The 26996-nt window shown below is 49.5% G+C and overlaps 2 protein-coding genes across 5 annotated transcripts; both read left to right on the top strand.

The window, feature by feature from the left end:
* The first annotated feature begins 84 nt into the window (after positions 1-84).
* SEPTIN3 (septin 3) lies at positions 85-13479 on the top strand. Of its 4 annotated transcripts, none has more exons than XM_065841111.2 (10): positions 86-310; positions 5827-6018; positions 6266-6394; positions 7112-7193; positions 7556-7693; positions 8055-8172; positions 8632-8727; positions 10734-10830; positions 11308-11359; positions 13104-13479. In XM_065841111.2, the coding sequence occupies exons 1-10, from the start codon at positions 301-303 to the stop codon at positions 13237-13239; spliced, it is 1050 nt and encodes a 349-aa protein (XP_065697183.1). In that variant the 5' UTR covers positions 86-300; the 3' UTR covers positions 13240-13479. The 4 variants fall into 4 exon arrangements, with proteins under 4 accessions (XP_071657471.1, XP_065697183.1, XP_065697176.1 ...); XM_065841104.2 differs by having other exon boundaries at positions 10731-10830; XM_071801370.1 differs by lacking the exon at positions 7556-7693 and having other exon boundaries at positions 85-310.
* A 4141-nt stretch (positions 13480-17620) lies between these two features.
* Positions 17621-26922, top strand: WBP2NL (WBP2 N-terminal like). Its single transcript, XM_065852237.2, has 8 exons — positions 17621-17709; positions 20252-20360; positions 20877-21012; positions 22435-22527; positions 23291-23515; positions 23925-24080; positions 24454-24530; positions 25355-26922. Exons 1-8 carry the CDS (start codon positions 17651-17653, stop codon positions 25400-25402), a joined length of 903 nt encoding a protein of 300 aa, XP_065708309.1. The 5' UTR covers positions 17621-17650; the 3' UTR covers positions 25403-26922.
* Positions 26923-26996: the final 74 nt, after the last annotated feature.

Raw genomic sequence — 26996 nt, 5'->3', positions numbered from 1 at the left:
GGGGAGGGTGGCGGGGGCCTGGGATGGAGCTGGGGGAGGGTGCGCGGGGGGGGATTTTGCGGCGATGTTTAATATTCAGGTCACATGACGATGGCAGCAGGAGCAGCACCAGCATCCCCGCTCTGCTGAAATAGCCACTGGAGAAGGAGGGGAAGGAGAGGGGGGGAGAAGAGGACACAGGGAAGAAAGAGAGAGGTAAAACCGGAGCCTCGTAGCCCACTGCGCCGCGTCAGCATCAGGCTAGAAAAGTGTGGGGAGATCCACCCCCTTGGGAGAGGATTTGGAGACAAAGGAAGCTTCATGTTCAAAGGTAGGATGCTCTGGGCTTGGCAGGGCTGGGCGATGATGGAGGGACGCCGCTGGGGCTTTTCGTGGAGGCACCCTCCACTGTGCTGCCTGGCTCTGGTCACAGGGAAAAAATATCCCTGAAGGGCAGCAGGGGAAATCGGTCCTGGCTTTGTCTTTCCTCTTTTTATACCTTTTGGTGGTAGCAGTCTGGCATGAAGGAGAAAGAGCGGGCTGGTTGCAATGCTGATGGGGAGTAGCTGACGCCAGGGGCTGCTCTGAAAGAAAGAGATAATCCCAGCTGGTCCAGGGCTGGGGAAAGCCCACAAGCTGCTCGGTGACTGGCTTGTCTCTTGCCAGTGGCAGGCAGTCACTGTGGGGGCAGTGGGGACATCCTGTGCTGCTCCCCAGGCATCTCTGCAAGGAGACCCAGCACCAGTGGAGGGGTGGGCAGGGGGACAGGCAGCTGTGGTGGCACAGGTACCCTGATCCAGGGGTGCTCAGCATCCTCTCACCTTATGCCGTGCTGCCCAGACGGTGAGCCGGGATATGGGGTAAGGGCTGCACAGTTGGGGAGCGGCACTGAGGGTATGGCCAGGGCTAAGGCAAACATCAACCCTGCAGTGGCTGAGCTGGGGATGTGCCCAGCCCCTTCACCTCCAGCTCCTGCATCTCCAGAGAGGCTTCGGCACACGCTGCCCTAGATTTCACTGCAGCCCCAGCAGAGCCGGGATCCTGCCCAAGCCCTTTGCAAAGCGCTGAGGGGAAGGAAGGCTGCTGCCGGGAAGGCTGTGGCAGCCCAAAGAGCTGGGATGTGTTTACCCACCTCACTTGAAATGCCTGGTGATCTTTCAGGCTAGGCAAAGAGATCTGCTAAGGAGAATGGCTCTGTTTTGCACCCTGAGATCAGGCAGTGCATCCGGCACAGCTCAGCTTTTGCCCTGTACAGCTGTGAGAAATGCCCTGGGGTCATCACAGAAGCAGAAAGGAAAGGGATTTCTCCAGTGGAGAGATGCTCAGTCCAGCACCTCTGAAAAAAGGAGCAGATCCTAATGACTGCAAGCCCCAGGGAGGCTGTGCTACCAAAGCAGTCGCTCGCTTTCCTTCCTAGTGACCTGGCATCACCCACCAAGGATCCTCTCCTGCCAGCTGCCTTCAGGTTCTGAACCCATCCCTCCTCCCTGCTCCATGTCTGCAGGGAGTGGGACTGTGGGTCTGGGACGACAAGGGTGGAAGGGGCTGGGGTGAGACACACATGTGGATCCCTGCCTCCAGCCAGAGTGGGAGGAGAGCCACAGTGAGGCCATCCATGTGTTAGGTGGGGGTTAAATAGCCTTTCCTTGCTGGGAGCTGGGTTGTGGTGAGCCACTGTTTGCAGCCCTCCCTCCCTCCCTCTTGCCACTCAGACAAAGGACGGGAAGGTAGGGGGAGGGGATACGACTGTATCTGGGTTATGGGGACAGAGTAGATGTTAGACCCCACTACCTGAGCCCCTAAGGGACCTGCAGGGCCACGTCTGTCCGCAGCCAGCTGCTGTGAATGTCAGAGGCAGGCAGATGTGAAGGGTGCACTGCAGCAGTGGGGTCTGCTGCTGACCATGTATGCTGGCCTTCCAGGGAGAGGTTTTGGAGTTGATCAGTGGGTGTCAGAGGCAGGAGAGAGCTGAAACTGCTGGGACCTTCCTGGGCATTCATTGCCCTTCTAACCCTGCCTACCCCAGACACTGCTCCTCTCCCTGTTCCATAGCTGAGTGGAGCATCTCCTCTGACCAGGAGATTGTCCCCTGGCAGCCCAGCCTGGGCCACCTCCCTCCGGGAACCCGGCAACAGAAGTATCACCAGCAATCACCCTCTTAAATCGTCTCCCCTTTGAACAGAGAACAAAGCAGCCGGGAAAAGGGTGGTAATGCAAACAGCGGATGCAAGTGGTTAACCTTGCCTAACCCTCTATTCATCATCAGCTATACTGGCTCTAGTGCCCTACCACGGATTCATTACAGGGGACAGCTGGGGGGGATACGGGATGTGCTGAGGCTGCATTATGCTACCCCTTGACTGGTCAGTCAGAGTGCTAATGAGGTCTTCTAGCAGCATTAGCATTACTTCATGTAAAACAGAGCTGTTCCCAGGAGACCAGCTGGACATATTTCATGTCTTAAGGTGCCTCTCATAGCTCTGGCCCTGGTTTCGCACACTCTGATCTCCCTGGCAGGCTGCTCCTCAGTTGGCTCCTTGGATTCCTCTGTGGAAGTCAAGAGGAGGAAACTCATGAGCAGAAAGCTGAGCCCTTGGGTACCTCTTTGCAAAATGGGGGCTTTCCTTCCTGAGGCTGTATGGGAAGGCACCCCACAGAGAGGAAGGCAATAGACCGAGAGGAGAAATGGAGGTTGTCTACTCTGAGACACTGAATGTTCAAAATCAAGAAGCCCAGAGCAACATCACTGGTATAAAATCGAGAAAATATTCAAGGAGACTTCTTGAGATCTTTTCTCCTGATCTCAGGACTTTTTATAGGTGCTCAGGAACCTGACTCTGAAATATCTGTTCCAGCTACTACAAGCTCTAGTAGCTGTCAGGCTAGACATGAAGAAGATATAAGGAAGAAATTTTTTGCAATGAAGGTGGTGAAACACTGGCACAGGTTGCCCAGAGAGGTGGTAGATGCCCCGTCCTGGGAGACATTCAAGGCCAGGCTGGACGGGGCTCTGAGCAACTTGATCTAGTTGAAGATGTCCCTGCTCATTGCAGGGGGTTGGGCTAGATAAGCTTTGAAGGTCCCTTCCAACCCAAACTATTCTATGATTCTATGACTCTTAGCTCCAGGCTCCAGCAGCAAAGCCTGCAAAGGGATCCCATATATCATGATGTCCACAGCAGAGTTAGCAACATCTGCCAGCTCTGAGCAAAGCATCCCTCAGCGAGACCGAGGGATGAGTTATAAAGCTCTTAGTGAGCCTTGAGGTTAACTGTCAGCAACTTCCCTCCTTCCTTCCCCCTGTGTAAGAAGAAGGAGTTGAAGGAATAAAGGAGAGGGCAACAGACCCCCTGAGGACAAGCTGCTGCCCAGGCAGCAAAGGAATTGCAGCCCACATGGCCCAGGTCCTGCATCCATCCCATTCAGCTGCTTGGCTGGCCCTTCTGCCCACTTGCACCTGTTCCCTGCCCACCTCTGGGGTTGATTTGCCCCCCATTACTGCTGTAGCCAAGTGCTTCACTGAGGCCACAGCCCCCTGCCCCACATCCCCTCATCATTGCTTGTCTCCCTCTCTTCTCTCCTACTCTGGGGCAGGTGAGATCCCAGCAGGGCTATGTGGGGAGTGCACTGGAGGAAGCTGCAGCAGGATAAGGGGCACAGAACGGCCATGCAACTACAGCACAGGTAGCGTGAGGCAGCCCAGGAGAGGACGAGTGAAGGACAAGGTGCAGGAGAGCTGGCTGGCTTGGTCTTCCATGCTATGCCAGAGAGATGGGCTTTCCTGGCTGGCAGCAGCTTTGAGAAAGCTGGAAAAAGACAACAGGAGCCCCAGGGGCTGCTTTGTCAGCGGGAAAGGCACAAACTCGCTGTGACGGGTGTAAGAGTGGATTGCAGCTGAGAAGCACTCAGCTCGGCAGGCTGCCTCCTCCAGCAGCTGCCTGGCAGCACAAGGTGCTCCGAATTGCCAGCCTGGCTCAAGCGAGTGGTCCATCTTGTGCTCTGGTCCCCCCAGGGTGCTGCTGGCTGTTTCAGGAGAGGATGGTGATAGCTCAGAGGGCCCTCACTCGATGGGGAAGAACAGGAGGTAGACCATCTCCAGTAGACCTCTCCCCTGTGGGCAAGGTGGGAGGTGGGATGAAACCAAAACCTTTTGGATGTTACCTGTGGTGCTGCGCACGGGTGGCTGTGCTACCATCATCTTACATGGAGGGAAGATCCCTCCTCCCAGTTTATCATAAAAGACTTCTCAAATGGTATAAAAAGAGCTGGGTGGAGGTACCCTTCTCCTTGCCAAGTGTGGTCTTTCCACAAGGGCCTTCCAGCATACAACAGTGGGATATTAAAGCTTATATATAAAATGTAATTTTTTCCCTGTGTAGAGCAGCCCTTTGTGTCTGCACTGGGGCTTTGATGTGGGAATGCCAGGCAGGGTCACCAGCCAGCCACGCAGTCTGTTGCAGCCTGACCTTGTCCTTAAACAAAATTTCTCTGACCTCCCCCCAGCCCCTGTCTCTGCCTGACCTGGTGCAGATGTCACAGGGACCCCAGACTGGTGCTGTCAGTGTCCCCAGCCCCGTGACCTCTGATTCATTTTCCTCTCCAAGAGGAGTGTGTCACCCACCAAATGGCAGCTGCCTGCCCCATCTCTCCTGTGCTTCTCTGCAGCCAATGGGTTCTGCTGAGAGGAGCAAAAATCTCCACCAAAATGATGGAAAGGGATAATTTAGTGTGGGATACTTGAACTGAAGTGGCATCCAAAACAAGTAAAGTGCTCACCAAGCAAAAAGCACACGCTGTCCCTCTCCTGGAAAAACAACCATCTAATGAGACAAAGCATGGGGGGAGTCAAGTAATTAGCGTAAGAGAGGCTCTAGTTTGCAGCTGTTTTGTATATGAAAGGTATTTGATTCACATCCCTTTCATCTTCCTTTCTAGATCCATCCCTCACGCCTCCCTTCCCCACCAATTACAGCTTTTCTTCCGTGCCTTCTCCTCTCCCAGCCTACAGCTTCCTCGCAGTGGGTGGGAGCTGCTCACCAATGAGACAAGAGACAGAGATAAATGGAGGAGGCCCACCCCAAGCAGTGTGTGCCATCACCCGAAAAGGAGTCGGGGAGGCCAGAAAGACCCCAGAGCTTTTCTTTTTGCCCATTTGTTTTACATGGAAGGGTGAGCAGGGAAAGGTGCAGATGATTAGTTTACTGATCATGATAATTAGTTCTTCAAGCATGACAAAAACCATTCATATAGGGCAGGAGGCAAGCGCAGAGGTCATGCCCGTGCTTTGCCCTTCCACCACTGCCTTCCACTGTGGAGCTCAGCCCGCACAGCACAACTGGTAACACAGCTGCCCCTCACATGGGCCGAGTTTGCAAGTCCTCACAGTAAATTCCAAACTCTGTTGCAATGCTGGGACTTCAGACATGATAATTTTTTAAAGTCTGTTCCATCTCAAATTTAATGCTAAACTTGGAGGGGTGAAACACTGGTTATCCTGGGAGATAAAAATGAGGAGACACACACATAGAGCTTTGGGCACCCGAAGAGTTGCCCAGCCACCTTCACTGGGTCATGTCCTGCTGTTTAGAGGTAGCCATCAATATGTTGCATGCTCAATGAGCCCCACTTCTCCACTTTCTCATCTGGAGTGATACAGATATGACTGTGCTGGAAACTCAAGTACGTGTTCCTCTCATGAAGAGCCTTACTGCTAAAATCTTGCCATTCAGTCATCCTCAGTAGCCCTTGACATGGATGTTCAAAGTCACCATCAGCCTCTGTGACAGGTCAGTAGGGAGGTCCTCATTACACCTCAATGATGATTTTTCAATCTTTCTCCCCATGCAGGGCCAGTGGAGAGCAAAAACGAAGCAGCCATGTCTGAGCTGGTGCCAGAGCCACGACAAAAACCTGTCGTACCAATGAAACCCACGGGCATTAACACCAACTTGCTGGGCTACATCGGTATTGACACCATCATCGAGCAGATGCGCAAGAAAACCATGAAGACAGGTTTCGACTTCAACATCATGGTTGTAGGTAAGCAGGGACCAGCTAGGGTGCTGGGAACCATGGCCAAGGGTTGTCCCATGAGGCCAGGTGGGGAGCAAACCCTGCAGGGAGGCCATGAAGGAGCAGATAGTGCTTGTTCTGGGAAAAGGAGAGCTTGCACAAGGCAAGGGGATATCTACAGCCCCTTCTCCTGCCAGCCTGGCTTCGCCCCCTGGGCCTGCTGTCCTTACTGAACTGTGGCAGATGTCACGGGCTTCCTCTTTGCAATCCACAGGTCAGAGTGGACTGGGAAAGTCAACACTGGTGAACACTCTCTTCAAATCCCAGGTGAGCCGCAAATCTTCGAGCTGGAACCGGGAGGAGAAGATCCCCAAGACAGTGGAGATCAAAGCCATCGGGCATGGTAAGAGCCAGGCTGCTGAGGTGAAAGCAACACTGATGGTTCAGCAGTCTTGCAGGAGACCCAGCAGTCTATGTAAACAGTTCTTTGGTATTAGGCAGCCCTTTCTCCATGGGAAGCTAAAGGGCAAGTGCCAGTTTTAGATGTCCTCAGACCCAGGCAAAGCTTTTCTCAAACAGCTATGCCACTGATGCCACAATCAAAAGTGAGGGGTAGAAAAAGAGCTCTAGATATTTCTTCTGCCAATACATTAGTCTGCATGTGTGGATCAAGCATTGCTGTAAGTCCTTCCCACCTGCAGATGCCTAATGATCTATACAAATTGCATTGGTGGGTCCCATCCCAAGCCCATCTCCTCATGGCAAAACATCAGCACAGCTTCTGCAGTGGTGCAGAGCAATGAGCATCATCTCAGATTCAGGATGATGCGTTGGAGGGGAGGGCAAGTTGTGTAAATTAGGTGCTACATCTGGTCACAGAGTGAGCACAAATCCATTTCTCTGTGGCAGAGTGGTATAAGGTGGCAGAGGGTAACAAAATTAGGGGTCAGAAATGCAAGTGGGGAATGCAGTTCTCGAGGCATGACTCAGCCTGCCCTGGTCATGCTTGCTGGGCAATGAGGAGGGCAGAGCACTCATTCCTTTGTAGGGCACAGAGGCATGTTTCACAATGGGGCAGGTCCCCAGGGAGGGGTATGATTGTTTGCAATTTATTCCCCAGTCATTGAAGAAGGTGGTGTCAAAATGAAGCTGACAGTGATTGACACACCAGGATTCGGGGACCAGATCAACAATGAGAACTGGTGAGTTTCACACGGTCGAGGCCTTGTGTCCCAGAACAGGCTGCAGTTAAGATGGTTTATGGAGTGATGGCCTAGAAATTGTCTGGGAAACTATTGCACTTGGTGCTGGTAATGGGGACATGGACTTGTGAACGGTGCGGGGCTGTGTGCATGCTCGGGGATATGCACGCATAATATAGCAGGTGCCTGTCTCTGTGCTCACTTACAGAAACTGTTAAACATCTCTGCTGATGGCGAGATGCTTATGATGGATATTTTTCATGCCTAAGCTCGCTTTGCAGCTGTCAGAGCTGGGAACACTGTAGGCAGGAACATGAGGAGATTTGTACCTGTCTATTCATCTCCCTCTCCCACTTTAACAGCTGGGAACCTATTGAGAAATATATCAACGAGCAATATGAAAAATTTTTGAAAGAGGAGGTGAATATTGCAAGGAAGAAACGAATTCCAGACACGCGGGTGCACTGCTGCCTCTACTTCATCTCCCCTACCGGCCACTCGTATGTAGAGCCTCTCACCCTTCCTCAAGCCCTTGGTGCCTCTGTGGCAGATATAAACCCTGCTCTGCTTCATCTCAGCCATGGACCCAGGGGTCCCGCCTGCAGGGCTGGACACCGTTTTGCTTAACTGTGGGTGCCGTGGGGCTTGAAAGAGTCTAGGATAACAAGGGCAGGAGAAATGCCACTGTGTTTTTTGGGAGAGGGAAGGATGGATGGGAAGAAGGAGATGAGAGCACAGTGGCAGCAAGTAGAGTACATAAAAGGGAGGTTTCGTTGATGCCCTGATGCTGGGAGAGTCACTAGGATGAATGGCAAGGAGGGTAAAGTGGCCTCTTCCATGTTGTTCTCTCTTGGGCTGCAGCCTGCGGCCTTTGGACCTGGAGTTCATGAAACATCTCAGCAAGGTAGTGAACATCATCCCGGTTATTGCCAAGGCTGACACCATGACCTTGGAGGAGAAGACTGAATTCAAACAAAGAGTAAGTATCTCCTCTCCTGTGTGGGATCCTTCCCTGCCCTGTCTCGGAAGTGGGAGAAATGAGCAGTGTCCTTCCTGGGACAGCAGTGCAGTCCCCAGGGCATGCACAGAATCCAGCACTGGGTTGGTGGGTAACTCTTGAGATTGTCCTGAAGATGCAGCCGTTTATGGCTCTGAGTGCATCTGTTGGAGGGGGAAGAAACATGTGTATCCCTGTGACATCTCATGATATGCTCTGTCACGGGAACTTCAGAGACAGACAAGTAACTGGGGTTGGAGAAGAAAGACACATCATTACTGCTGTGACGCATCATTACTACTTTGCCGCACACTTCCCTGGGGACAGTCCCTGCAGTCCCTGCCCACTGGAGGGATGTCCCAGATGGCATTTGCCCAGCTATCCCACCTGCCTTCCTCTCAGGTTGTGTTGCTTTGTGCTCCAAAATATCTCTCTGCCCAGGTGCGCAAAGAGCTAGAAGTAAATGGGATCGAGTTTTACCCCCAGAAGGAATTTGACGAGGATCTGGAGGATAAAACAGAGAACGACAAAATCAGGGTAGGAAACATTTTATTGTGGGAGGGGAAGACGGGGATGAGGGCTGGTTATATTTAATGAGTGTAAAACAGACACATGTCACTTTTAAGTGCTTCATGGTCCCTGAGTGAAAGATCCAATGGATGTAAAGGACGGTCATTCCTCCTTCCTAGCTTAATTTGTTCCTGTTGTTACTACAGGGTGCTATGAAGGCTGAATGAGAAAGGATTATGTTTTACCTCCTCTTGATGAATGCTCTGTTTGGCCTCCATTAAGGACCAAAGGGGCCTGGTATGTGGCTGATGTCCAGCCCCTGTCCCAAAAACGTACCCCACGAGCCCTCTCATCTGCTGACCAAACTCTGCCTAAAAAGCAGTCAAGTTCTTTGCTCCCTCATCTCCTATGAGAAGGCTTGTCCATCCTTCCCTCCTCAGAGCATTAGAAACTGTCTCCTAATTTCCAGCTCATATTTGTTCATGGCCAGGTTGTACACAGGATTATATCTGTATTCTTGTGCCAACACTGACTCGAGCAGTTCTCCTGCGTAGTGGTCCTTTCCACTACTCATGTGATAACAGAGAACAGGTCTGCTAAAGTAGACAAGCTCCTTCAGACGAGTTTCCCATTCCTCAGTAGTCCACGCTCCTAGTCACTTTTTTCTACACCTGCTCCAGTTTGGTTTGATTTTCTAGCACTGGTGTTGGCACCCCATGCTCCTCCTTCTCTTCTGAGATCTGAACTGCTACACCCTTGGACCACATGTGCTTTTTAAACTGTTGCATCACACTCGTGGCTTGTGGTCATCTTGTGACTGACTAGCACATGGGATCCTTCCACTCCTTCAGTTACTGCTTGTTCATGAGCTCCGAAGTCATAGCATAAATTCTTGATGTTATTCCCTAAACGCTGCCCATTGTGCCTCAAACTTCAAACTTACATCTTCCGAGATAATGACCCAGTCTGCCTTTGTCCTGACAACACTTCTTGGCCTTGTGATGCTAGTGCATTTAATTATCCCATCCATCATTTTTGTGGCTAGGCCATTAATGAAAATAAATAGATTTGCCCCTGTGGCAGTCTTCAAGAAACTCCAGGAGTCTTGCATTACAGCCTGACACCTGCCCTTTCAACTCACCCAGCTGTCACAGCCCCAACAGAAATTCCCATCTTCCCCATCTTACATCACACATTCTAGAGAAGACTAGGTGGGGTTTGCTTCTTCTCCAAACTGTTACTGCTTTTGAAGAGGGCAGCACATTTTGTTCTGTACTTCAGCATCATTGTCCTATGTTTGGATCATCTCACACACAGGAAAGAAATTGCTTTTTAATCTCCATCCCTGCGGTAATTGCAATCCCTTCCCTGGTCCAGGGACATCTATAAAGCAGAGTAAATCTATGAACATCTGCACAGCCTTATGGATAACAGGTTCTCCTGCATCCTGTGCTCTGGAAACAAATGGTTTCTCCTATGCTTAGAGATATCTGAGTCCCCAACAGCCACACCTACCCCATTTCTGGCCTTCTTCAATACAATCTTTTTTGCTGTTAAAGTTGTTGAATGTTCTTGTGTCTTGTTGGAAAGGATTATTTTGAGTCCTCTCCTTCTTCTAGTGAAGAACTGCAAACCTGGTGACAAAAAACTCAAACTATCCCTCTGAGCAGCCCTGGGCTGACAGACCCTCTCCTGGTTATGCCAAGGTACTCTGGTCATCCCCTTCTTCAGAAATGCCGGAGATGGGTGCAGTAAAGCTCTGTGCCCCCTCTCCGGAGCCTTTGGCACTGCTACAAGCTACCCACTAAGCTCAGGGGGTACAAGGATACCTGTAAATCAAGGGTGCAAAATGCCAGGGATAGCACTGATGGGTGAAGAGGACAACCAGTGAAGTGTTACTCTGGAGAACATCTTCCCTTGGAGAAGACCTTGTGTTTGGTGAGCTGAGAGGAGGAAAGGTGGATGGGGAACGGTGATGCTGCTGCTCTCTGGAATGGGTTCAATAGGTCTCTCCACATGCCTCTCCCCAGCAGGAAAGCATGCCCTTCGCAGTGGTTGGCAGTGATAAGGAGTACCAAGTGAACGGCAAAAGAGTCCTGGGCAGGAAAACACCTTGGGGAATCATTGAAGGTAAAAAACCCTTTGCTCCTGGGAGCTGAAAGTATCTGTGCAGGGCCCAGTAATCGGCAGGGTCCAGACAATGTGACCCATGGCTACCTTCCCATCCCTTTTGTGACAAACCTTTTGAAACCAAGCAAGAGAAGGATTCTCAGATACCTCTGTTGGGAGGGAATTGCCATGGTCAATGTGGTTCCACTACCACTACCTGGCAGAAACTGGAGGAACTCCAAACACCATGGTATGTGAAGCTGAGCTCTTGAGTTTGCCTTGGTTTCCAAATGAAAATTCACGTGTGGCTGCACAGCACCTCTTAGTGTGTATCCTCAATGCCTGACAGTGCAGTGTTCAGACAATTGTCTGTCCTTTCTGAAGTGTACAGCTCTGCCCACCTGGAACCTGCCCCATGACAATGACCTTCCCATGGTCTGTAACCACAAAGAGATCATTGAAAAAATCAAACATAACAATTGCTTGCTTTCTTTTCAGTGGAAAACCTCACTCACTGTGAATTTGCCCTACTTCGAGATTTTGTCATCAGGTAAGACCATGGTCGTGGCACCAGTTTGCTCTTGATAAGCAAGGAGTCTTCCTGAGGCCCTCTTAGAGTGAAAAAGCCTCTATGGAAAGGAAAATACAGTAAATTTCAGGCAGTGAAAGCTGACGTGGGGTAGGGTTGGACTGAGTTAAGGGGCAGATACTCTAGTGCCTCTTTTAGCAATTTGACCACTGTGTCAAGCAGGTGCTAGTTTTCAAGTATGAGTTCGAGACCTGGAGAAAAGCAGAGTAGTACCACCCCCCTTGTATCCCATTAAGGATATTAGGTTGTAACAACTTCTATTTGTTGCTGACAACAGGTCTGGGCTGGAATCAGTGAGAATGAGCCCACTACCCCATCCTAGACCACGTGTCCTAACAGGTTGAGGGATGTGCTAGAATGTATGACCTGGAAGTGAAAAGCTCCATATTTCAGTCAGCTGTCAGTGTCCTGTCTTCTCTGTTTCACAAAGTTGTCTCAGCACAAGTGGTATCTACCCCAAATTCTGTAGAAGAGCTGCAGATCCAGGGTCACCTCTGTTCCCTATAAATACAATAAGGTTTTAAAGCAACACCAGAAATAAGAAAATAAGGGAAATAAACTTCAAAGCCAAAGCCCTGTGGCTTGTTCTACCTGTGGGTGTAGTGGTATTGGGGCACTTCATGAGGTACCAGACTGACACCACCCTACTGGCCACTTTTTGTTCTGCAATACCTTCTGCAGCAGACATGCTTTCCCTAAATCTTCCAGTAAAGAGACTTTAACCAAGTGACCATCACAAAACATGCAGCAACCCAAGCCCACAGGCTTTCTATGGAGGCTAGGGACTATTGTGTCCAGTTCTGGGCTCCTCAGTTTAAGAAGGACAAGGAATTACTGGAGGGAATCCAGCAGAGCTACAGAAATGATGAAGGGGTCTGGAGCATCTTTCTTATGCCGAGAGACTGAGAGAGCTGGGTTTGTTCAGCCTGGAGAAGCCTGAGAGGGGATCTTATTTAAGCTTATAAATATCTCAGGGGTGGATGTCAAGAGGATGGGATCAGACTCTTTTCAGTGGTGCCTCAGTGATAGGATGAGGGGCAACTGGCATAGACTGAAACATAAGAGGTTTCATCTGAATGTGAGGAGAAACAGCTTTCCTCTGAGGGTGACAGAGCACTGGAACAGGCTGCCCATAGAGATTGTGGAGTCTCCTTCTCTGGAGACATTCAAAACCTGCCTGGACACATTCCTGTGTGATCTGCTTTGGGTGAACCTGCTTTAGCAGGTGGGTTGGACTAGATGATCTCCAGAGGTCCCTTCCAACCCCAACCATGCTGTGATTCTGTGATTGTTCATGGCAGTGTTCATCAGGTTATTGTCCTCAGTGGCCCTGATACACCCCCTCAGTGCTATCTTGTCTCACCACCTCTTTAGATGAGACAAGCCTTGTCTGCTCTGACACTCCAGAAGGGCCAGTATCTGTCCTATGGGCAGAGGTGTGAGAGGTGTGGGAAGCACAGCCAGGGATTTCAGCCCATGCCGTGCATCCTACGTGTGTGCTCTTGAATGGCAATGCTCCAGCTCTCAATTGTATGGAGACACCCATGTATTACAGAAGGAGGGGTAAGCTCATTAGCCAGACTGACTGGAGAAACCTTCCATTTATCTTGGGGAACAAAATGCTCATCAGAAGATTAATACCGGTTGCGCTGATGTTGGTTATCGTACCTTCTTTCCAACCCTACCTTCACTTTGCCTCCTGCAGGACCCATCTTCAGGACCTAAAAGAAGTGACCCACAACATCCACTACGAGACCTACAGGGCCAAACGGCTGAATGACAATGGAGGGCTGCCCCCCATGACTGTTGAGACAGAGGAAAACCACGAAAGTAACCTGTGAATGACACCCCAGCCCCTTCCCCACTGTCACCCGGTGTCTCTGGATAGGACAACCCACCCCTGCTACCCTTGATTCTACCATAGGTCTGTCTCTGAAGCATGTGATGCCTCCTCCATGTGAGTGCGTGTGTGCATGTGGCGGAGAGGGACCCGAGGTGTTTCCTCCGTACTTCCCAGGGTGTCTTCATTCTCCATTTGTTTTTTGCACAGTGGACTGTCCATCATCTTCCTTTCTCTTGTTTCTGTGTCTCAACTGTGTGTCTTACCTGGGGAAAACAGAGATGAGGGAGAAGGATTTCTGGAGGCAGGCGGGTTCCAGAGGTGGGGGCATGCTCTGGTTCTGTTTTTATCACTTGGAGACATAGCAAGCAGAGACTCCAGGAGAGATAGTGGAGTCAGTGCATGCAGTGTCTTCAAGTGATGGCAGCAGGGATTTCTCCCAGGTTCTCGGTGGGTGGGAAGGCAGCTGGCTGGTCTGAGGGCACAGTGGCCCAGCATCTTATCCCCATTTCTGGCTGTGGCTTCCCAAAGGGATATGGCAGCTTGGAAGTAGATAAATGGGAGAAGTGACAGACTGACACGTTTTGTGGTTCAGGGGAAGTGACTGGTAGGAGGAGACAGAATTAGGTTTTGGGCTGTAGCATCTATTTGAGGAGCATCAAAGTACTTAGGGAAAATAACCATATTTTCCAAAAGAAGCAAAACCCAGAGGAAAAGAACATGTTTCTGCTGTAGAAGATGCACTTGCTTTGCCCAGCGCTAAGACCAAAAGCCATGTTTGAGCATCACAGTCTTTTGATCCTATGCAGCTTTCAGCTCAGACCAAGCTATCCTGAGGTCACTTCACCCCACCCAGGTGTCTCCCTGGGTCTCCATTGGTGGTGAGAATACAAGAGGTATCTCCTCCTCACTGAAATGGCTGTGTTTGCTGCTCCAGCAGTCTCAGCCTGTGCTGCTCCCCCATGCTCCTACTGCCCTCCCAGCTCCCATGTCCTCCCCTCCTGTGCTTTTGTCCTCGTTCTCTTTTTGCCCTCCACAGCATTAAGGAAATTTCTTTTCCCCAGGTTTCCCATAGCAGAGACTCAGGCATGGATTCCAGAAATTCTTCTAAAATAACTTATTTTGCAAGGGATAGTGTAGAGCAGCTTGAGCTGGTGCCTCCTGAAGAAGGAACCTCAGCAGAAAAAAAGCTTGGACAATTATACCCCCCAGTCCAAGCCTTCACCCCGCACATGTCACTCCAGGCAAACCGCAAAATTAGGGTCTGGGGTCTCCCTGTTCTTTGTTAGATCTCTTCGTTTTTGCCAGGCAGGCTGACAATTAAATATCTGACCTTCAGTTGCTATTTTGCACCTGCAGCTGGAGAAAATGAGTTCTTGGCAGTAGCCAAAACATTCTTCTGTTTTGTCTTCTGTTAGATGCTTTTCTCTTCCTTATCTCCAGGGATGCATGTCCCCTCATCTTCTAGCTTGAAGACTCTGAGACCTTTTTTACTTAACAAAGCAGAAAGTCCAAGGTTCACAACTTGCTAAAGTTAAGATAAACAAACTTACTTACACTAAGTGGATTCTATAGAAGCAGTTTCTAACCAAGTTCTATAAGGAGCAGTATACCCCAAAATTCAATAAGCTAAGGGAGTCTACATCCCCACAGTTCCTTCCTTCCTTCCTTCCTTCCTTCCTTCCTTCCTTCCTTCCTTCCTTCCTTCCTTCCTTCCTTCCTTCCTTCCTTCCTTCCTTCCTTCCTTCCTTCCTTCCTTCCTTCCTTCCCTTTTTCTGCTCTCAGCCCTGTCTCTCCTCCATTTCTCCAAATACTTGAATCTTGCTCTTCTTCAGGCTGTTTCCTCCCTCTCACAGCTCTCATATCTCTTCCTTATCCATGTGCTTTGAGAAGCAGTCATTCTACCTTCCCCTGGAGGGGATGGGGAGGGAAGTTAAAGACTCAGGAGCAGAAAGAGGCACAGCTTTACTGAAGACTATAAGCTCATGTCTAGCCAGATTCAGCTCTTTTCTGGATGTCCCCAAGCTGGGCAAAAAGCTGGGCTGGCTGGGCAGAAGGGAGAAGGATTGAAAATCACAGACATTCTGAGTTTGGCAGCCTCTGCCTGTTGCTTAGCATGTCACACAGTTGGCAGGGGTTTTCACCTCCAGCAGAACAGCCAGTTGCATTTAAAATGCATGCAACAATGCCATGGCACAGGACAGTAGTAGTGCTGCGAGTCCAGGGAAGTGTGGTGGGTTTGGGAAGGGGGTTGGAAAGGCTGGTGCAGGAGGAAGAGGTCTCAGCGAGGGAGTTGCAGGGGAGAACTCAAGCCAAGCCTGAGGTTGGTTGACAGAGCTGTACAGAGGCCAGTGCTGGGAAGAGGCTGCTCCAAGCCTTAGCAAAACCAACTAAGAGCTTATGTCCATCTTGTGGCTTTCTCTGGTGCTGTCACTGCAAAACAAAGTTCACTCTTGTTCTCCTGTCCACACAAATCAGCCATTCTCAGCACCACTAGGACGTGAGGGCCACAGAAGCCCTTCACAGTCCTTCCACCACCCACGTTCACATATCCTGGTGTTCCTGTACGCAATGTGTGCGTATAGCCTTGCATCCACCTTCCCACCTGCACCAGTCCTCCCTGGCCCTGCAAAGAACAAAAACTTAATCACTGGTGCCAGCAGCTGTACCATGGACCTTGCAGAAACCATCCTGCTACAATGCTACCCATCCCACCACCCACACCAGCCATCCACAGCCCAACATGGGGCCAAAGCCTCCTCCCAGCTTGTCTCCACCAGCCACCAAGGCATGGACGTGGCACCACCAGCTGCCAGATGCATCTTCTCAGCCTGTTCTGCTGTGGCTGCTCCTGCCCAGCCTTTACATAATGTTTTAACCCAGTGCAATAGGAAAGACTCATCCAGGGCTCCTCTTCTTCACTGCACTGAAGCGTGAAGCCACATTCCACCATCTGTAGCGGAGGTGTGCAGAGGTGTTCCCTGCACTTGCTTTCTCACACAGCTCTCTCTGGCGGCCATGCAACTGCTCTCGAGGAATTCTTGCTGCTGGGCTCCAGCACCCTCGGCTGTAGTGTGGTCATTTCTACAACTTTTGGACCCAAACAAGGGTTACAGCTGGGAGGCAATGCCGCCCTGCTCAAAGAAAGCAAAGCAGACCCCACACAACAAGAGAGCGAGATTATCATTTGCCTGTAACATGGATTACAAGGACAAGGCTGTGTGTTTTGCCTTTTATGATTAGGAATTTTTGTTTGCTTGTGATAAGGTGTTTTTTTAAGCTCCGCTTTGTAATCTCCTGTCAGATCACGGACTGCTTCTAAGGATTCATAAAAGCTTGCTGAGAAAAGCAAGCTCAGGTATTCCTCGCTGCCATCTGCTCATGGAAATATCCAACTGGTATCTGCCCATCTACCAGAAAGTCTACAAACGGCAAATATCAAAAATTTGTCATGTTGTGCAACAACCGGAGATACTGTTGGGAGAAAGTCTCTGCCAGCACATAAGCTGGGAAAAACCTGAATGGATCCTTGCTCTTGTGTACCACCAGCTGAGTCCTGGGATGACCACAGCACATCAGATGTCCCCCTCAGAGACACCACTTGAACGATATCATAGCAGGGTGGAGTCTAGATTTTACACCAGAGGGACACACTCAGTGCGTTCAGGGAGTCACGAACTCTTCACCACGTTAAGCCATTGAACAGAAAAAACTTTGCAATGCGTGGTAAATCTCAAAGACCCTTATTTTTTTTTTACACTGGACAAATTGCATTTAGGCCAGGATGCTAATGCAAATCACGGTTACGCTGTGAAGCGCAGACGGCAGGAGGAGCGAGCGGCGCCATGTGTAGGCACTAGTACTTGTGGTTAGTTGTGAGGACACGTCATTGCAGTTCACGACGGTCTGTCAGCGGCGTCTCGGGGGAAGGGCCGCCTAAGATGCGCTGCCGCCACCTTTCCCATCCCAGCAGAGACCTCGGGACGTGGGAAGCGGCACCGCGAGGGTCAGGCGAACAGACGACGGCAAAAATCGCGCTTCAGCCGGACACTGGGCCGAGGCCGTTCAGGGAAAGCGCCTTCCCCGACCGCCTCAGGACCAACCAGAAGCGGCCCAGGCCGCGGCCCTCCCCGGCGGCCACGCACGGGCCTGGAGCAGAGCGGATGCCGGGGCTGCCCCGCGGTGGGGAAGACGCGATACCCGGGGACAGGGCGGTCTGGACGGTGCCACCGGCTGTAGCGTCCCCTTCACCGGCGGCCATTAAACCAGCGTCGCCTTGACAACCGCTCGCGTCATTTCCGCCTCGCGCCCGCCGCCTGCCGGGGGGAGTCGCGGGGGGCGGGGTGCTGTGGGGGGAGGTGGGGCTCTCTGGTGACGTCACAGGGTCAGGAGCGGGGCCAGGGGGTGCCAAGATGGCGCTGAACAGGAACCACTCGTCGCAGGGCGGTGTTGTCGTCCCCAATGCCGAGAGGTACCAGGGGCGGCTGCGGGGACGCGGGGGCCGGGTTGGGGGGGCCTGTCCTCAGCCCTTGTCGGGGCCAGGGGGTGGGAGGCAGCTGGGTCCCCGGTCCGGCCTGGGGGCCGTGTGGTTCAGCGCTCGCCGGCAGCCCGGGAACGGGCCTGGCTGGAGCCCACAGATCGGCCCCATCTTCACTGCTGGAGCTCGGAGGTCCTTAGTGCCGTTCCAGCGGGCGGCCATCGCCTGTAAAACACAAGGAATTTGCTTTTGTTAGTGTCGCGCAATTAGGTAACGATGTGAGGGAGGCACAGACCGCTTAAGGCAAGAGTCCTAACCCCTTGAATTCGAAGTAAGGACAACTTCTCGTCAGAGGAGAGGCCTGAGCAGAGCCGGTCCCCTCCTGGACGTGGGGGGACCGTCTCTTCGTGAAAACACAACTAGCTGCTCGACGCCCCGAGTGGGGGTTGGCAGACCCACGTGATGGGCATCGCCCTCGCTTTGGTCGTGTTCGGGTGCTCCCGGCATCCCGGCCTTCCCTGGAGAAATCGGGAAAATAGAGGCTTAGCGAAGGATCATCGGTCTGGTAAACAATAGGAAAAACACACTCCAAAATATCACAGAATGTTAGGGATTGGAAGGGACCTCAAAAGTCCAATCCCCCTGCCGGAGCAGGAACACCCAGATGAGGTTACACAGGAAGGCATCCAGGCGGGTTTTGAATGTCTCCAGAGTACGAGACTTCACAACCTCCCTGGGCAGCCTGTTCCAGTGCTCTGGCACCCTCACTGTGCAGAAGTTTCTTCTCAAATTTAAATGGAACCTCCCGTGTTCCAGTTTGTACCCACTGCCCCTTGTCTTATCTTTGGTTGTCACCAACAATGCTCCAAATAATGTTGAGTTCATACCTGACTGCTAATACTTCAGTCAGGAAAGTCCTCTGGCACATAGAGCTTTCGCTCCACAGGATGCACAGCCCTCCTGTGACAGCCTTGGATGCTTGGATGGGCACGCAGGTACAAACCAGTTCAGCAGCCTAATTATGCCCTGTGGTGGTGGCTACATGTTATTTGCTTGTATGAGTAGCTGGGAATAAATAAATATTAAAGTGACTACGTAGAAGTTCTTCCAAGTGAGGCAAACTCACAGGAAGTGCTACTACAGGATATGGTTGAGGAAGTATTCTCGTACGATCCAAACTGTTGAGGCTAGTTTTATTTAGCTTAGAAGAAATGTTTCCGCTTTGCATCTCAGAAATGGGAAGAGCTCTGCTGCCTTGTCAGTCTGTCCCTTCCAGCCAGTCTGAGAATCTGCATCAAGCTCCACTATGAATTAAATGTCCCAGTAGAATTTCTTGGTCAGGTTGGTTTTTTTCCACATTAAAGCTAGACTTTTTTAATGTCCTCCTCCTTGGATAGCTACATTTTTCAGACACATCTATACTGTTAGGTTTTTCTCTTCCCTACAGACCATACAACCTGGAACTACAGGGCTTTTGGTTGTTTTCCCAGGCAGTGGCCCTGCTGATTCCTCCCTTCCCCCAATAATTTTGCAGTTCCCTGACTCCTTACTTGATCTGACTTCTACAATAGGCTGCTCAGAATATGTAAGGATAATTTCAGATCCAGCCTCTTCAAGGCTTGTGTTGAGTTAGGGTTTTGTTTTTTAATTTTTCTATGCTCTTGAACTATAAAAGGATTTGGATTCTTCTGCCACTGTAAGACACTGCAAACTTGTCACCCCCAAGGCTCATTTGTTTATTCTGCAAATTTTCTCACTAGGTGGTATGTTTAGGGTTTTCCCTGTAGATTCAGTGACATGCTTTCCCAAATTGACTCTTCCTTTTTCCTGAGAATACATTTAATTTTTCAGTCACCTCCGTACCCCCAATCCTGCAGCATTCGCAGTTCTCATCTGGCTTTGTGTTGTTAGTGAACTTTGCTAATGTTCCCATAGATATCCAACAATAATAGGCATATTGCTGACATAACTGGCTCCTCCTTTTGTTTCTTAGCATGGGGCTGTTTATTACCAATATTTGCTTAAATCATGTGAAACAAGGTCAGCAGTGAGAGTATTAGTTAAGCAACATCCTCAGCTTGCACAGCAGGTGCCGAGTCACAACAGTGCTGTGTTCCTGTGTGGTGGCTGGTCCTGGATTTAAGCACAAACTTGGAGGGAGAGGCTTGTGCTGAGGTGGTATCTTGGCTTCAGTGGGGTTGTTTCAGACACCTCACCCCATTCCTGTGCCCTGACCTTTGTGCTGAGGCTCTTCTCATGCAGAGAGAGGAATTTCTCAGCCTGATGGTTTTGGAAACGGAAACTGTCATTTAAAACGTCCCTTTGTGGAGGAGGAGCAGGGTGAGAGGATGAATTCTTCCACTCTGCATAAATCATCGCTGTCTGTTCAATAGCAAAACAGCAGGGCCCACATCAGAACTGAGTCTTCTGGGATAATATTCAGTTTCTGGTATGCTGTCCCCCTCCCTGCACGATGGATGTGTGTGTCAGAGCTGTCACTGAGGTTATTTCCAATTTGTCTGATTTCCCCCTGTAGCATTCTCAAAGAGTGTAAAGATGTGGAGCTCTCCTTCAGTGACGTGACGGGCAAGCCTGAAGCCTTCAAAGGCACCAAGAAAGGGATGTTGTATCTCACCCCTTACAGGGTAAGTCTGATGCCAGCAGGGCTTCCTCTTTCTCAAGGGATCTCGTGGACCAGAAATGCAGTTGGTAATAGAAGTGATTTTTAGTACGGGAGGAAAGACTGAGAATATTACTAGGAGAAGGGGATATGGACTATGCCTGTGTCACAATCTGAATTCCCTACAAAAGCACACGCAGTCCTGGAAATCACTGTCCAGAGAATATATTTCATATAATCTATTACTTTCTTTGCAAACTGTCATAGCTTATCCTTAAAAAGTAGAACAATAAAACTCTGTGAATGTGCACGTGTGTTTTAAGCGGTATATTATTTTGCAACATACGCATTTCAGGTCAGTGAGCTATGTGGCATCAAATCTGTTTGGTATTCTGCAGTATGAAGACACTGAAATAACATAATGCATACTGATACTAAGGGTTAAATTACCATCTTTCTTGGTGTTGCCACAACTAGAACTCCATGATCACCTTTTATATGTAATTCAAGTAATTCTGAAGCGTTCCCTCTGGTCTTGCAGATAATCTTTGTGTCAAAGGGCAAGGATCCTATGCTGTCGTTCATGATGCCGTTTTATCTGGTGAAAGGATGCTCGATCGAGCAGCCTGTTTTCTCTGCCAATTACATCAAAGGACAGATTCAGGCTGAGGCAGGAGGTATGTGCCCGTGCTTTGTAGACTGAACTCTGCCCAACTTTCACAAGTCTTTTTTCTGCTGAACATCAGACAGGCAGCTGGCATGCACAAGACAGATGGACAGAGTAGCTGTAGCAGCACAGATAGCATGTCCACACTGAGGTGACTCCTGTCTCCTGAGCTGTAAAGCACTGCTGCGGTGTTAGTTTCTGCCCACAAAGCTGGTAGCTGACTTTCACAGTATGACTTTTGCTTAATCCTGTAACTTCTGTCCTGCCATGTATGTCACGTTTACTTGGTTTCCGTGTGTGGTTGTTATCCGTTGGTTTTGAGCTGGAGCGATGAGTAAGTGACCGAGTCACGAGTCCTTGGTATTGATAGAATTAGCAACCGGTTTTGTTTCCTTGAGGTCAGTAGACATTTACCAACATTGGTACATTTGTGTCTGTCCAAACATGGGGAATTGCACAACGTTAAATGGGTTAAAAACAAGGCTTCTGGTTCAGATTTCTCCCGTCTTCAGCCCTGGAGTTAGTTTATGTGTGTTTTGATGGTATCTGGAGAACTCAGGCTTTCGCATTCTGTTTGTAACAATGTTTTAAAGTGTCTGGGTTCTCTGGATTGTGGATCAGCCCACTTTCTTGGGCTGAAGTAATACTAAGACAGTGGATTTAAAGAAGTGAAACTCCAGCGAGATGACTTATCCATGGTGGATTGTTTTGTTATGTTTCTGTCCTTTATTTCTATTTTGTTCCCAAGAGACCATATCTACTTTTACTAACTCCATCGTTAGACAAAGAATATAGATCTTATACTTAGGAAACCTTTTTATTTAAATGACACAAAAAAACCCCAAACATGCCCTCCCCAAAAAATACCAAAAAAGCCTCTATGAAACAAAACACTTTTGCTTATCTTGCAGTGTCGTCACCTACTTTATTTTTTTCTAAAAAATTGCTATTGTACCTAAGCACATATAATCTGTCTGAGCTTCTGTGGGTCAAAGAGATTAAAAATGTTGCATTTGGTTTAAATCCTAGCTTGAGTTGCAGATGCTCATCTGTAATCCACTGAGGTCAGCAATAAAACTTCATTTTAGGGCTTTCAGTAAAATATTCAGTGAATAAGGTGTTCTTTCTTTACACTGTGTCCATTATTAGGTTCTGTTAAACCTTTCAGGAAAGGACAAAACAGCTTAGTATCTAGAGTATGCTGCTTCTACATCATTGTCCTTTTAAAGGGTAAAGAAACAAATTCCTGATCTTAGGATGCTATTTTGGGGGGTGTCTGATAAGCAGCACCATGATTCTTTCCTCCTGGCAATATGATGCAAAATAGTTTTGAAATAGAGAAGGAAAAATAATTTGAATATTAACTGTTTTGCTGGCTTGACTGCTACTGAGGATGTTCCTAGTCTGTTTCAATTCTATTTCTCTCTTCTAGGTGGCTGGGAAGGGCAGGGGACATTCAAACTGACTTTCAACAGTGGAGGAGCCATTGAGTTTGGACAGCTGATGTTCAAAGCTGCCTCTAGTGGTAAAGGATCTTCAGAACCTGCAGTTTACTCATGGCTGGCTGAGCTTTTAGAGAGTAGTGCTTTTTTATTTTTTTTAAACTTCACAGACTGAAGGAAGAGGAATACCCTAGGCGTGCTTCCACAGCAATGTATTCTTTCTCTTCCCAGGGGAACTTCTGTTTTCCCTTCCAATCATTTTTATTTTATCTTAGTACTTTGTGCAATCAGAGTATTCTGGGGTTTCTGCTTCTGAGTTGGACCGCCTTTTTCTACAGAACCTTATTCCACCTGGAATGAAGTTAAAATATGTAATGATGGAAAACCAATCCACTTACATATCTTCAGCTCAGTTCTGTAATGAAGTAATGTGGGGGAAATTAACATGTCCACATTTGGAGAGGGGAATTTTATTTTTTTTTAATCTATTTTAAAACTTTCAAATGGGGGAAAAATGTACTTTATTTTTTCCTGATAAGAAAGTTTTAAAATAATGTAAAAACGCCCTACTGATACTTGCTTTAGAACAGTCTTTTCTTCTAGCAGTGGGAGCTCTATGCTGGGACTGGCACCTGACAGCTGGTATTTTTGCAGCTGGTTTCCCTTAGCACCCTGTGGACCTGCAGTGAGGAGACTAATGCTTCTCAAGCACAGTGCTATGCCAGGACTGTGTAGTGAATTTAAATAAAGGAAAATGGTGCTGCATGCACAGGACTATTTTCCTTTTATTCTATACATTTAACTATAAACAAAGGATGCCTGCCTTACTAAATGTGTGGTCTTTAGCTTCCAGTGGTGTTCCTCTCCAGACCCCTGGCTATGGCTATGGCTATACACCTGTGCCCGGAGGGTACGTACCTCCCCCACCTGCTCCAGGGGGATACTCACCTGTGCCAGGGGGCTATGCTGCTCCTCCACCACCAAATGGACCATATCCTTACGCACCACCTCCGATGAACACCTATGGACCTGCTCCACAGCCCATGGGATATCCATACGCCCAGACTCCAGGTTTGGAAATTGTGTAACGATGGCTGTTTGGGGGTGTTTGCTGTTAGTTGTAAAGAAATCGCAACAGTACAGTGAGGGTTGCTGAAGTTGTGTCTCCAGTGAACATCCTTGTCCTTGCAAAAATTTGTCATGTGCTGTTGGTCACACTGTGATGTCTGTATAGTTGCAGCTGGGCAGGAGGTGAAAATGTAGTTGTTAAATCATGCTGCTGCTCGGCAAAGAATTGTTGGCTGCTGGCATGATGGGCATTAGCAAAATGCCAGATCCCTGCTGCCTGCATCCCTGCCATGCCTGCAGCGCTTCACCAGAGCTCTTCTCCAGGGCTAATGTGCTGCTGGGCCTGTGAACTCTCTTCCCCTCTGTCCTGTTGCCATGGTCCAGAGCCTCAATCCAGTGTCATCTTTTTTAGGTATTTACCCACCCCTGCCAAACATGAACCCCATGTATATGCCAGCTCCTCCCCCCTACTCTGGGCCATCTCCCGCAGGACCCTCAGCTCCCGCAGGACCCTCAGCTCCTGCAGGACCCTCAGCTCCCCCAGCCTCGGTGGGCCCGGAGATACCAGGTAAATGGGACTGGGGACTGCCAATGTCTGGGTGCGAAAGGGTGCTTGGGGGTTTGGGCTGTGGTTGGCATTGTGGGCACAGCATGAGATGGTGAAGCTGTTGCAGGAGCTCAAAGATGTCTTGATCTGTTATCTGAGATAACTGGAGGGGGAGCTGCTCAGCTCTGCACTACACAGCGTGTGGTCACCTCTAAGCTTGCAGCTTTTCTGAGCTGCTCCAAGCTCCAACCCAGCTTGCTGCAGTTGCTGCTGGCTCTTTGGACCCTTGTTGACTCCTCAGGAGAGTTGTGGCTGGGGAGAAGGCTCTGGGGGTGCTGCTTAAGCCCTGTGAGATGAGTGTGTCCTACCCTTGATGCTTCTCTTTCCGTTCTAGGGGGTAGTAAGGCCATGGAAGCCACTTCCAGTGCATATTACAACCCTGCCAACCCACATAATGTGTATATGCCCATGGTGAGTCTGCGCCTCTGGTCTGCCTGTGCCTGCTCCCTCTTCCGTCACTAACAGACACAGTAGTTTGTGTTCCTAGCAAAGCCTTGTGTGCCTGTCTTTTGAACAGGCATAGAAAGTATGCATTTTCCTGGGAGGCGTGGATGATAGTGCCATGAAGAAGGCTTGTTAAATCCTCAGTCAAGAAAGGAGGAGGGCCTTGAGATTCACCCCCTAACAGCCATTCAGTACAACAGAAACTCTGTATGGGGAGAGTTAGAGAAGAGCAGGTCGCTTAAGAATGGCAGCATGTGGGGTTTGTTTTATTTTTTCTTTCCTGGGCTGCAAGGAGACAGGGAGCTCTCTTACAGTTCAGCCAGCAGGTACTGGCTGTAGCCTGCATCTGGTACGTGGCATCCAGTCTGCCTGTGCCCTTTATGGCCTCGCGTGGCCCTGTGGAGACCGGTGGAGCAGCAAAACTGGCCCTCAGCCCAGGGGCTTGCAGTCCGCTGGGTCAGGGCTATGAACATCAACAGAGACAAAGCCCTGGAAATGAAGGGATGATGGGGAATGAAACAGATTAAATGGTCTGTTATTTGCAGTAGACCATTTGTTACCTGTTTTTGAGGGGACCTTCACTAGAAACATTATGAGAGGTAGCACATAGCGTGGAGCATAACTGATACTAGAGAGTAATGGTGCGTTGAAATGCCAGTTTTAAACAGCACCCAGCTCTGGGTGTAGCTCACTGAAGATCAGTCATTCCTTGTAAGCTAAGTCTGGGAACGCCTGGGAGGAGCTGGTCATAGGATCAGCAGGCTTGTTGACTCTACTGTATCTCTTTCCAGGATCAGCCACCTCCTTATACACCTCCTGAGGATAAGAAGAACAACTAAAAGAAGGAAATTGCAACCAGCCTCCCACACTCTCTCCCTGAAGACAACACGGCTGTTACCTCCCTTTGGGTTAGCATATCTCTAGGTCTCTTTCTATATATACGATATATGCAGTGCTGGGCAGGGGAGCACCTGCCCTCCTGAAACGTAAAGTCATTGGCAATACAAGCCAGAACAACAGCACTTTACTGCTTGTTTGCTTTATCTCATGGGGTCAAAGCACTAACCTTTTGCTCTGCCATTGGCTTAAGGAGAGAGATGAACTTCCTAAACCACCAGTAGATCACATCACTAATCTGGGACTAAAATATGAAGGATCTGGGATCTTGGAGTAAAACTACTTGGAATGCCAAACTTTTGACTTCTTCTGAAACACCATCCAAGAGGAAGGGTACAGAAAACCCTGACATTCCTTGTACATATCCTTAGGTGCCCCATAAATGTGTTAAATTTCCTTAAATTCAGCCTGAAGTGGGCCTCTGTAAATCCTGCATTGTGCTAGAAGTGTGTGTTTCATGTCCAGGACTAACAGTTGTGGTGCGACAAACTGGAGAAGTGCATCCTGAGAGACACCGAAGCATTTGGCTGTGCAGGAGGGAAGGGGCTGGGCCCTAGCCAGGCTGTCTTTGCAGACATCGAATAGAGAAGCAAACAAAGCTGTGCTGCAGGGCGCTGAGCTGATACCAGCAGGCATGTGAATTCGTCTCGCTTTCCCCCTCCTAGAAGCAGGTCCCAGATCCGCGCGATGATCCTGTATCAAGCAGCCATTCTTCAAGTGTAATGAAGTCAAGTGCCGTGCAGGAGGCTGCTTGCCTTGGAGCAAAATGTGTTACGTGAGGAAGATGACCTGGCACTGGTCATCTTGTCAGGAGATGAGTCCCGCAGCCCTGGCTTCCTCTGCTGAGCTAGCTTGTGCTACATGTCAGCTCCATGGGAAAACTGGACGTCATCTCCTCCTTGGGCAGCCACAGCCAGGTTGTGTGTGCCCATGTCTGAGCAATGCGGGCAGGTGGGTGCTGTAACACTGGCGTTGGGTTGCTGAGGGGTACAGTGCCCTCTCTCAGCTGGGAACACTGGTGCGGATGTTAGTAATGCTCAGCTGTCTTGCAGAGACTGTGGCTGCTCAGCCACAACCTTTCCTTCTTCCTTAGGACATAGTGCTATTAAACCTGCTCTGAGGAGAGTCTCTCTGGTCTGGTGGAGACTGTTGTGATCCTTTGCATATGGAGTGATTGTACTTCTTCCTACCTTCACAGTGAAGGGGAAGGAGTGCTGTTTTCCCTCTTGCTTCCCTGTGTGCCAGGGCTCTTCTGAAAGTCAGGCTTGCACGACTTCCAAGTGTGAGTTCCTAAAGCAGCCCTGCTTGGGGGGGAGAGGGAAGTAAATTTCCTTATCTATAAACACCTTTAAAGTCTGTTGGAGATATTCTAATAACTCTGTATATATATATACAAAAAAATCAACCATGAATGTTTGTAACTTTTGAATTGCACTTTAATACAGGAGTGTTAATACCTTTAGCTGCCTTGTTCACTGTTGAGTGTGTGTTGTGTTGACTGTCATTCCTGCCAGCTGCACAGCAGGCTGGAACAAA

The sequence above is a fragment of the Patagioenas fasciata genome, chromosome 1 (assembly GCF_037038585.1).
Source record: "Patagioenas fasciata isolate bPatFas1 chromosome 1, bPatFas1.hap1, whole genome shotgun sequence".
In the NCBI taxonomy this organism is placed as follows: Eukaryota; Metazoa; Chordata; class Aves; order Columbiformes; family Columbidae; genus Patagioenas; species Patagioenas fasciata.
Note: the sequence above shows the minus strand (reverse complement) of the source record. Positions and strands in the feature narration are given on the sequence as shown.